We start from the raw sequence: 11,621 nt of genomic DNA, 5'->3' as shown, positions 1-11,621 counted from the left end.
TGACCGTTTTGATATGTGGCGTCGATAAGGTAAAACTTATGACAAGAAAAATTAATGAAGAAAAGGCTAACAGTTAATTTTATTCCAATGTTAAGAACTAGAGTAGGTAGAAAAAACTGAAACATCATAAACCATCAACGTAGCATGAGCAGTAAAGAATCAACATTCATAATCGACGATTACATATGAAGACATAAAACTGAGTCTGACTCACCAGTTTGGGGCGTAAACAACGATGGGGCTTCTCACAAAGTGGAATCCATCAGACCAGATCAGTTGTGAAGACGCAACAAGTTCTCCGGCTCCGAGACCTTTGCCTGAAACGGTCACCGTGAAAGACTTCTTCTCGTGCATCGACTTTAAAGAAAAGACGTCGGGAATGACCTCGACGTTGAGCTTAGATCCCACTACTTTTGCTTTGTAGGTAGTGTTAGACGTTCCAACGTTAGTGACTGTCCGACGGAAGGTCACTTTGAATGGTTTTGTCGCCGGGACTTGAGCAGTCATGGAAGGATAGTTTAGGTTTCGAGGTAAAGATTTAGATTGTGCTTTAGCGCAAGTGCGGCTTTCACCGGAGATAAGTCTTAAGTTCTTTCCCGTGTATTTCAAGCCGCAGAGAAAAGCGATGTAGTCTGATTTATTAGCTTCATAGACCAGTCCAGGATGAACTGCGGCTAACGGATTGACATGGCCTGCTCCGTATGCAAACTCAGGCATCAAAGTAGATGCATTCACTGGCCAAGCTGTAAGAAACCACAAAACAAAGTATTCTAAATATTTCTTGTGACACAAGGAAGGTATGGTTCCAAGACAAACCAACAGAGTATTTTCAAAAAAAGAGTGGAATATAGTGTACTTACCGGTAGTCATTATGGCGGATTGGATCATGGACGGAGACCAGCGAGGGTGAAATGTTTTGATGTAGGCGGCAACACCAGCAACGTGTGGACAAGACATTGAAGTTCCACTAAGAATAGAGTACTTCAGATGTCTTGTGTCTGCAATACTTGGTGGAACAGAAGGGGAATAAGCAGCGATGATCTCTGATCCTGGCGCTGTTATATCCGGCTGCAGTTCAAATTCAGGGTTCAATCAGACACAGAACTGTGGGAAAGACTGATATGAGTTATTTACATAATCAAAGTTTCTACACATACCTTCAAAATATCAGGAATGATTGGGTTAGGGCCTCGAGAAGAATAGGAAGCAATGACAGGAGCTTTCTGGTTAAAGATTGTCTCACTTTTCAAAACAGCAGCTATGGGGTTTCTGAACCAACAAAAAAAAAATTGAGCATTTGAGAGGGAGAGTTTTTATGATATAATGAAACAAAGAGATGAGCTTTACTTTGTGGAATTAATATACGAGAGGACAACGTCATAGGCGGGTCCGGATAGAACAGCGACTGGGAAAGAGAAGACCAAGGCAGTGTCTTCTCTTCTGCTCCTAGCAATGGATGCTACGGCTCCCATATATTTAGCTTCTTTCACGTATTGACCGGAATCGCACAGCACAATCTTCCCGCTCACAAGTTTCCTGTCTAGACATCCTGGTGAGCAGAACCTGAAACCACAATTAACATTTTAGCCCGCTATGTGAAGAGCAAAAATTGTATGAAGAATAAATGTTTCTTGGGAAAGAAGTTACGCAGCGGAAGCAGCATCGCAGTTACTTGAAGCTGTTTTACCGTACACTACAGGGTACTTAGTTCCCTTAAGATCAAACGAGTTTACGGATCTTCCCTGATTTGCAACAAGCAACAATGTTAAAAGAGGATAAGAGATGTTTTAAACCAACAAAGGTTTGTTTCTTGGTACTCACGACAACTGTCTTGCCGTCTCCAAGAACAGCTTTAGTGACGAAAGCGCGGTTCGTGTTACTAGCACCGACGGTGAATATCCACGGTGCAACGCTTGTGACCGTACTAAGTTCTGGACCACTGTTTCCAGCGGAATTCACTGTAAGGATTCCCTTGGCCATGGCATGGAAAGCCCCAATTGCGATAGTATCCTCATGGAATGGCAAACCCTTATCGTCACCGATGGAGATGGTGATGAGGTCCACGTTGTCCCCAATCGCATCATCAAATGCGGATAGAATTCCGTCAGTAGTGCACCCTTTGATACCAGGATCACATACTTTGTAAACCGCTATTCTTGCGGCTGGAACGCCACCTCTCGCGGTTCCATTGGCTAGTCCGTAAAAGCTCACATCCTTAACAGCGTTTCCAGCTGCCGTAGAAGCTGTGTGTGATCCATGTCCCATGTTGTCTATCGCTGAGTGAGGAACCCCCTTTATTCTGGGTGTGTAGTTCCTAGCACCAATAACCTTGCTGTATACAACAACCACATCATCCACATTCAAACTATAATATTGACAAATCTAACAATTTACATAGTATGATGAATTTCAGTAATTTTATACTTGTTGCAAGAGAAGTGTTTGCTCCCTTGGCAAACTCCTTTCCATTTCTTAGGAGGAGGGCCAAAGCCTTTGTCACTGAAGCTGTCGGATAAAGGGTTGATTCCACTGTCCATGACACCAATGATCATATCGCTCTCAATGCTAGGGTTTCGCTTTGCCCTTTTGCCTTTCTTGAGACCCAAGAAATCCCACGACGCCGTCGTTTGAAGTTTCAGTGTTTTGCTAGGGAACACGGATACAACGTCTTCCGTATCTAAGAATATGAATACAAAGACGCGTTATACTTTCACAAAATAATTAATACACACAAAGATTAGTTACTAAACGTTAGAATAGTTATTGTGAAATCTTTGTCCCAAAAAAAAAAGTTATTGTGAAAACAAAAAGAGGAGACAAATAGTAATTTGAATCTGAATACATATTTTTGAAAATTCCAGTTAAATATTAATTTTAACACTTACTTGCTAGTATCTGTCTTTCGGATTCGGTTAGCCAGGCCGCAAATCCGTTGAAACTTCTTTTATAATTCCTAACCAATCGACTTTCGATTGAACTACAGACAAATATATTATATGTTGTAAAAATATATCGGTGGGTAGGGATCATTTGACCCATTTTAACTCCCATAAATATAAACTTAGTCGAGCTTTGGTTACGATCGATATATATACAAAATGAAACATTAATATGGAAAGAATTTAATCAGGATTGATCTATGGAATATTAATTGATCGTACCTCAAGAATTTAATCAGGATTAATCTATGGAATATTAATTGATCGTACCTCTCTCCGGTGACTTCTTGAAGAATACTAGTGTGATGGGACATTGGCATGTAGTCAACACGAGCAGGAAGTGCTCCCATGTATACTATATACACCTACAAAGATCATCATAGTTTGTCATATAAGTCAATAATTAAAACCAAGGATGATTTGTGCACTTACCTGTTTATCTTGATAATTTTTGGCTGCTGAGGTGCAACCCACAAACAAGACAAAGAGACAGGAGAGGAGACAATAGGATCCTGCAGGTTTTGCCATTTTCTATTGATTTAGTAAAATAAAAATATATGAGAAAGAGAGAATGTAACGATCATTTATAGGGAGAGATTATGTACGGGGTCTAAGAACGTAAACAAAGTCTTAGAATGTTCTTTAAATGTTGAAATATTTATGGCAATGCAGTGCACTTTCCATATTATTAGATTGAAACGTTTATTTGTTACCGTTTCTTAGTCCACTATTCTTCATATGGACTAGTATTAAATAGAAAGAAGCATAATTTGACTTGATATATAGATAAATAAATAAATAAAAATTCTTCCTGATTAATAACAACTAAAATCGACTAAACCATTTGAAACGAATGTTTTTGAAAAGTTGATTGATTTTTTTGTCACGTGTATAACTTAATGTTGTGAAAAATTACTTGGCAATTGTATAGCCATATGGGAAATGTATATACTGAACTTTAAGAAATAAATGTATATACTGAATTCGGTTTATAAGGCACCAGGCAGTCTGTGACAAAAAAAAAAAAGGCACCAGGCAGCCCAATTTTGCGAGGCAGGTTAGTCATTTGGCTTTACATGAACGAAATATCCTCACTCAGGGGGCAGCCTAATTATGCATATATCTAAACATTCTGGAGGTAGATTACATTTTAAGGGTTGTTATCCCTTTATTTAATCACTTTAGTGGAAACAAATACCTGTTCTACGTATGAGAAATTTTACTTATACATTTTTCTTGATACCACTATTCAACTATACCACCACTTAAAGGACATTTTCATAAATACCATATTCATTAATGTGTAAAAGACTAAACTAACCTTACTTTATCTTCAATCTATCGTCTCCTTCTTCTCTACCGCCGTAATCATTCTTCTCTCTCCGTCCAGATCCATAGTCTCTCTCTCCGTCGGATCCACCGTCTCTCTCTCCGTCGGATCCACCGTCTCTCTCTCCGTCGGATCCACCGCCTCTCTCTCCGTAGGATCCATCGTCTCTCTCTCTCCGAGATCCCTCGTCTCTCTCTCCGTCGAGATCCTTCTTCTCTCTCCGTCGAGATCTGTCGTCATCTCCGTCGAGATCCGTCGTCGTCTCCGTTGAGTTCCATCGTCACCCTCTCTCACGCGGCCGGCGATAAGAGATTACGAGAATCACGATTCAAAACCTCATAGATGTTGGCTCCTCTCCACGATTCACACTGGTATGTTTCTACTTTGTGTTTTTTTTTGTTCGATTCAAGTAATATTTTGGATTTGTTCTTTCTGTTATAAAAAAATCAACGAAGGTTGGCTTACAACAGGTCGATCTAAGAGAAAGATTTTTGATAATGAACATTGAGTTTTCAAAAAATTATAAACCTTTATAAATCTGGGTTCAAGTAATTTTAGGATTTTCGTTCCTCTGTTATTCAAAAAACAAATAAGGTTGATTTAGACTTGTCATTTGAATAGTTCTGGTTAGGAGAAAGATTTTCGGATAGTGAATATTGTATTTTAAAGAATTATAACCTCTTATAAATCTGGGTTTTAAGATATTGTCGATAGTACAACTCAATGCTTTACAAGTTTTATAAAGAAGTTTGTAAACAAGAGTTGATCATATATGTCTATAAGAAACATATAAATGTGTGAATTTGAGAAGTCTTGTCTTTTATTATCCTACTAGGATCGGCCCGCCCTACGGGCGGGATGTGATGTATTGGTTTTTATCGATGATGTAATTTTTGTGTTAATTTTTCTTTTATGTTCATTTGGTTGTGAGTGTGATTATGTTAAGCAATCAGTGTTATCTACATCAAATTTCAATTATATAACTAAAATTGACATGTGAACATATTTAGTATTGTCGTTGATTCAGAGTTACAAAATTTTATAGTGTTATAATATTCATAACATTTTTCTAAATTTAAACTTTGAGCATTATAAGTTAAATCAAACAAAATCGATCAAAAGATAACACAATAGACAAACCTTGTTAAACCACAAATAGTAGGGATATCTTTGGATCTTATGGAGTGAAAAGTTGAGTTTTAGTCTCTTATTTTTCCTTTGTAACCAAAGAAGGAGCATAGGCCTTTTATATTCTGTTTTTTGATCAAATGAGAGTTTCTCTACTGTTTATTTAACAATTAGATATAAGACTATGAGAAATTAATTACAATTATAATTTAGATTTTAATAGATATATATTACATTAGAATTGACTACTAAAATATAATTAATATGCCAATTCAGAATTTTTTATTTATTTATTCAATGTGTTGCTCAACAAATTTGAAATGATTAAAACTCACCATTTGTTATATTTTTAGTATTGGAATTAGCAGAAGGTAAGCAATGTGAAATTTAATTTAATTAAACTTTGTTTATGCTTTAAATACTTTTATCTTATTGTTTAGTTTTTCATATAAACATTGTTTAAATTGACAACTCATGTGAAGCTTAGTTATGTTTTTAGAATCATTGAGTTCTCATTTCTCGGGAATCCGTCTTTAGAGCATCTCCAACCCATTGTTATTTCTATCTCTATAATAGCATTTAGAGGTGAAATTGCTCTAACCCACCTTTATTTCTTCCTCTGTAATAGAGATCTCTATTTTTTTCTCTATTTATAGAGGAAGAAATAACATTTATCTACTTTTACTCTACATTTAGAGACTGTTATTTTAGAGGAATACATTGGAGCATATCTCATCTCTATTATAGAGTTCTTCTAGTTGGAGGTAAAAATAGCAAAATACATCGGAGATGGTCTTAAAGGCAGTATAAAACGTAGAAACCGGTTCCTTAAATTTTCTATATCAAACGATAATATATTCTTTTGACTAACTAAATTTACGGCTATATAATTTTGGATTGATAGAGTACCGGAGTTATTTTATCAGGCTGACCAAAGAAACCATTTTTTTACCAAGGAAAATGTTAAAAAAGATTGTTTCGAACAGATTGCAACAGAATTTACGAAAATGAAATTACTAAACATGGTCTTTCGTTGAAACTGATTGTTTAAACGGGTTATTTTTTAATTAACCCAAACTATTTTATAATAAAAAATGAATAAGTAAAAAAATATCAGAAAGACAAATATAATGTTGGTCTTCAAATCAGTTTATGAGAACACATTACAAACCAAATAAAATCAAAGAACAAATATTTTTTAAGAAAACCACAACCCAACGTTTTCTCTAAATCATATCAACCGAGCCTTCAATCTGTAAATTTGAGAAACATTACCTCAGCTCAAAGATCTGAATCTTCTACTTTCCTCAACTCAAAGATCCATTAGTTATAGCATCTAAGTTTTTAGAGAAGCCCATTAATACATAGTACACGACAAAGCCCAATAAAATCAGGGTTTCTCCTAATCATGTCTCGACTATATAACTTGTCAATCATATAGTGTGCATTCTCATTGTTTATAGTTCTTATCATCTTCTTCGATACTGGTATAAGACTTTTTTAAAAAATTTTGCGTGATAGAGAAGCGCTTTGTTCTTTATCGCTGACGGTCAACCTCTAAGAAGTTCTGAGCTTTTCCATTTTTTTTCCTTCTGGCTTTATATCTAAGCTCTCTTTTATGTAGTCGAGGTGAACATAGAATGTCCACAAGTCTCTCAATCCCGTGAGACATATTGTGATGTTATTGTGATAACTCTTGAGATGCTGATCGACTTATAATGAAACTGAGTCTTTTTTCCAATCTTTATTTAAAAAAGATCTGTGGGTTTATGGATCTGACTACATGATGAATCTCATAAAAAGTCCTTTTCCAGTTTTTATTTTAAAAAGATTTGTGTGTTTATATGATCTGAGTACATGATGAATCTCATAAAACAAATGGTATTTTACGACTGATTTTATGTTTGATGTTTATTCACCTTGGAGAACAGATACTCAGAATCAAGTTTTCAACTTTTGTGATTTTTTAAGTTCTTTCTTTTTGCTGGGCATATGATATGAAACTATATTTCAGGGATAATTGGCTTTTGAATCTTATTGATGCTATCTTTATGATTATCTGATACCCGTATTTCAATTTTTATAAAAAATATATTTCTGTTTTATGTTTGATTGTTTAGATTAATGTCGATCTCCCTTAATTCCTTTTTATTAATACGGTTAATTTTCTTTGTTCAAATTCTGGTCTTCTAAAACTTATAGTCTGGCTAATAAAAGGTTTATTAGATTAGGTCATAAACCGATTAATATTTTTGTAAATCATGTTCTGTAATATTTTGTAAATCATGTTCTGTAATATTTTGTAAATTGGGTTGGCGGCTGACCAGAACCGATAGACATATTGTATCTTAATTGGTTTTGCAACTTCGGGTCTATCTATTGGCAATCACTTGACACGTAAAACGCAAACAAAGATTATAAACATTAATCCTGAATTTTAGCAAAAAAAAACGAAGCAACTTGTGCAAATTATTAAGCCCACAAAACAAAGTCCAAAAAGTAATAACAAAGACCCAAAAAAGTAACAAAGAGTCATAATTGAAACGCAACATTTAGTTAAGTGGGACACATGTTGACACTATATTAAGCGACTTAGTGATGTGGCGCACTCACAGGAGAGAAAACACTACTTTATATATATAGATAGATATTCTTTGTAAGACTGTCACCGAAATACATGAACATTATGCTTGGATAAGGTATCTTTAGACCATGATTAAAAGTTAACATCATCTTTTTATTTCGTCTTGCAGTTAGATAGCAATGAATTTTGCACATCTTTGAGATTGCGTCCGAATATTTATGAAGCTGGAACAGAACCACTAGACAATCTAATAGTGATTATCCAATCGGTGTCTTGGTCAATAATGTGAAGCGTTTTATAAAAGATTATAAATGTTGTTTTATAAGGGTTTATAAATTTATCAATTAGAAGTTTATAGAGACTTATAAAACGTTGTTTATTCTTTGTTACTTCTTGTGGTAAATACAATGTTTGGATTTCCTGATGAATACAAACATTTGGTGACCCCAACACATCCTGATCTTGATGACATGGATTTTGACAGTATTGTACAATTAGTTCAACAAGGATACAAAATGAAGAAAATCTAATGGGAACAAGGATTTGTGGATTTACTTTTTTGCAACATATGATATAGAACAATAACACATGAAAGAAGATAAAAATGAAGAAAAAGGAAAGCTGAAAAGCAAATAAGAGTTTATAAATCATTTATGAAAGTTTATAACACGGTTTGTAAAGTTTATAAGCTATTTATAAAGGTTTATAAATCATTTGTAAGAGTATCTAAACCATTTATAAAGGTTAATAAAACAATTAATAAAGTCTATAAACCATTTATAACTGTTTATAAAAACGTTATGAAATTTTATAAACAATTTATAAAGGGTATGTATACAATTTATATGGTTTATAGGTTTAGGAACCAATTAGAAAGTCTCTTAAATCATATAAGAGTCTATAATAATTTATAAAGACTTATAAAATAATTTATAAGAGTTTCTAAAATAATTTATAAGGGTTTATAAGTTTATAAATAATTAATAAGAGTTTATAAATCATTTATAAAATTTTATTTAATTTTTTTTTTGAATTTTAAAAACCTTTTATAAAGGCTGATAAAACAATTTATAAAGTATATAAACTATTTATAAATGTTTATTACAAAAATTATAAAAGTTTATAAATAATTCATAAGGGTTATGTATATAATTTATAAGGTTTATATAGGTATATACATGTTTATAAATCAATTGGAGGTCTTTAAATCAATTATAAGAGTCTATAACCATTTAGAAAGGCTTATAAAGTAATTTATAAAGTATATAAACTATTTATAAATGTTTATTACAAAAACTATAAATGTTTATAAATAATTTATAAGGGGTATGTATATAATTTATAAGGTTTATATATGTATATACATGTTTAGAAATCAATTGGAAGTCTTTAAATCAATTATAAGAGTCTATAACCATTTAGAAAGGTTTATTAAACAATCTATAAGAGTTAATAAAATAATGTTTAAGGGTTTATAAAGGTATGTAAATAATTTTTAAGGTTTATATAGGTATATACATGTTTAGAAATCAATTGGAGGTCTTTAAATCAATTATATGAGTCTATAACCAATTAGAAAGTCTTATTAAACAATATATAAGACTTAATAAAATAATTTTTAAGGGTTTATAAAGGTATGTAAATAATTTATAAGAGTTTATAAAACATTTATAAAAATAATTTATATATAAAGGAACCAGTTAGAGATGAACATCTACATGGACATTATTTTTTGCTCCCCTTCATGTAGTCTTTTTGGTCATATGAGTGATTGCACAAAATCTGACAGCATTCAACCCCAACCTAATGCACTTCATATTCATCTATGTGTTTAGTTTGTCTTTTGCTTGTTTGAGAATTCATTTTAAGACATAAATGGTTTAATTTGTTCATATAAGGATTTGTTAAAAAAACATTCGTCTAAATTATAAGGGTTTGTAATGGAATTTTAAAGGGTTATAAAGAGTTTTGAAGAGTTTATAAAGTGATTATAAAAAGTTTATGAAGGGTTTATAAATCAGTTTATAACACTTATAAAACTAAAATTAGTTTTTAAACAGTTCATAAATCATTTTACAAGGCTCACAAGAATTTACAAAATAGATAAGATTTATAAATTTTTTTAATAACGGTTTATAAATTATTTAGCAAAATAGTTAACATTTATAATGATTTATAAACCATTTATCTTTGGCCCATTGATTTCTTGGTCTTCTTCAAATACATCAGATATGGTTCACAGTTGCTAGAATCTTTGCCTGAAGATTTCAGTGAGATTGCTTTGAAGCAGAGCAAAATATAACTCTTATAACACATTTAACATTAAAAGCCAGTGACGAACATGTGTAAGACAAGAAGAAATATGCTTCCGCTGCTCAACAAATCCATGCTCCATCTCCACTGTTTCTTCAGATATTATACACAAAATAAGACATAAAAGACATGAATCTCATAATGTAGCAAAACATAATGTTACACTACCAAAATAATAATCTTCCACCTCATATATTACACATACTAAACCTTGTTAGTTAAACTACAACCAGTAGCCTTGCATTACCTCAAGAAATTGAGGTACTTGATATGCATATCTCCACACATATTCTCCACATCATTCATGGTCTTCTTTGAGTGTGAATTCAGCTGAAACACAAATGTAAATGTAAATGTAAAAGTTATTCTCTGAAACACAAAACATAAAGTGAATAAGTGTTATAACATTATTTTATAAGTCCTTATAAATATAAAAGTTATAATATATACCTCAAGAATATTACTACTTTGAGGAATAAGCAAGTCTTGTGTACTAGAAACTTCATCTAGGGGTTTTATCACACTTGACACAATTAGTGGTGATCTTTGTTTTTCTATCTGCAACATAAAAGCATTGAGCTAATAAGCTTGTACGATTATTTTATAAGTCCTTGTAAATGTAAACAATGTAATAAAACCTCAAGGACATGAAATGATTAATTTTTCTCATTATTTTATAAGTCCTTAAAATCTAAAATTTTAATAAATACCCCAAAGATTTTGCTATTTCCAGCAATGAGGAAGTCTTGAGTACTAGAAACTTCATCTCGTGTATGTATCATATCTGACACAATTAATGGTGATCTATGTCTTTCCATCTGCAACATAAAAACATGAATCCAATAATTCGTTTAAAATACCTCAAGGACATTATTAAAGACATCCTTGTTTGTCATATATTTTTGCAACATAAAAACATGGAACTAGTAACTGTGGCAAAGTAAATAATAAAACTTTATAAATAAAACATAACCAAAGAGTTAACCTCATAAATTGTTAGTCATAGCTGAAGAAGTCTTCCACTATATTTATGTTTGCTCATAAAGGATACCACTCGGAAATCATTCCTAATAAAAACTGGAAGAGCATCTTATGTACCAAAGATAGACTTTGATGGTGAAACGTAGCTAAGCTTTATACTGTTATTTATTGTAAATTTTTTTAGAACTACCCTAATCAACTCTTTGTAGGATATATCTTTAGGAATAACACTAATTGAACCTCCTCTTTCTTTATCAACAGTGAAATCCCAATGAATTATATCCCAATATATATTCCAACATCAAAACTTATAGAAATAGTATGTCTTTTCTATAATATGAAATTT

At 32.4% G+C, this 11,621-nt stretch overlaps 1 protein-coding gene across 1 annotated transcript; it reads right to left on the bottom strand.

Moving 5' to 3' along the window:
- Nucleotides 1-210: 210 nt before the first annotated feature.
- LOC106330794 (cucumisin-like) lies at nt 211-3,467 on the bottom strand. Its single transcript, XM_013769207.1, has 10 exons — nt 3,372-3,467; nt 3,210-3,304; nt 2,886-2,977; nt 2,425-2,677; nt 1,822-2,332; nt 1,648-1,742; nt 1,348-1,563; nt 1,158-1,269; nt 861-1,068; nt 211-743 (listed from the first exon to the last, which is right to left on the bottom strand). The coding sequence occupies exons 1-10, from the start codon at nt 3,465-3,467 to the stop codon at nt 211-213; spliced, it is 2,211 nt and encodes a 736-aa protein (XP_013624661.1).
- Between the last annotated feature and the right edge of the window lie 8,154 nt (nt 3,468-11,621).

This window comes from Brassica oleracea, chromosome C3, assembly GCF_000695525.1.
Source record: "Brassica oleracea var. oleracea cultivar TO1000 chromosome C3, BOL, whole genome shotgun sequence".
In the NCBI taxonomy this organism is placed as follows: Eukaryota; Viridiplantae; Streptophyta; class Magnoliopsida; order Brassicales; family Brassicaceae; genus Brassica; species Brassica oleracea.
This window is presented reverse-complemented; position numbering and strand designations above follow the sequence as displayed.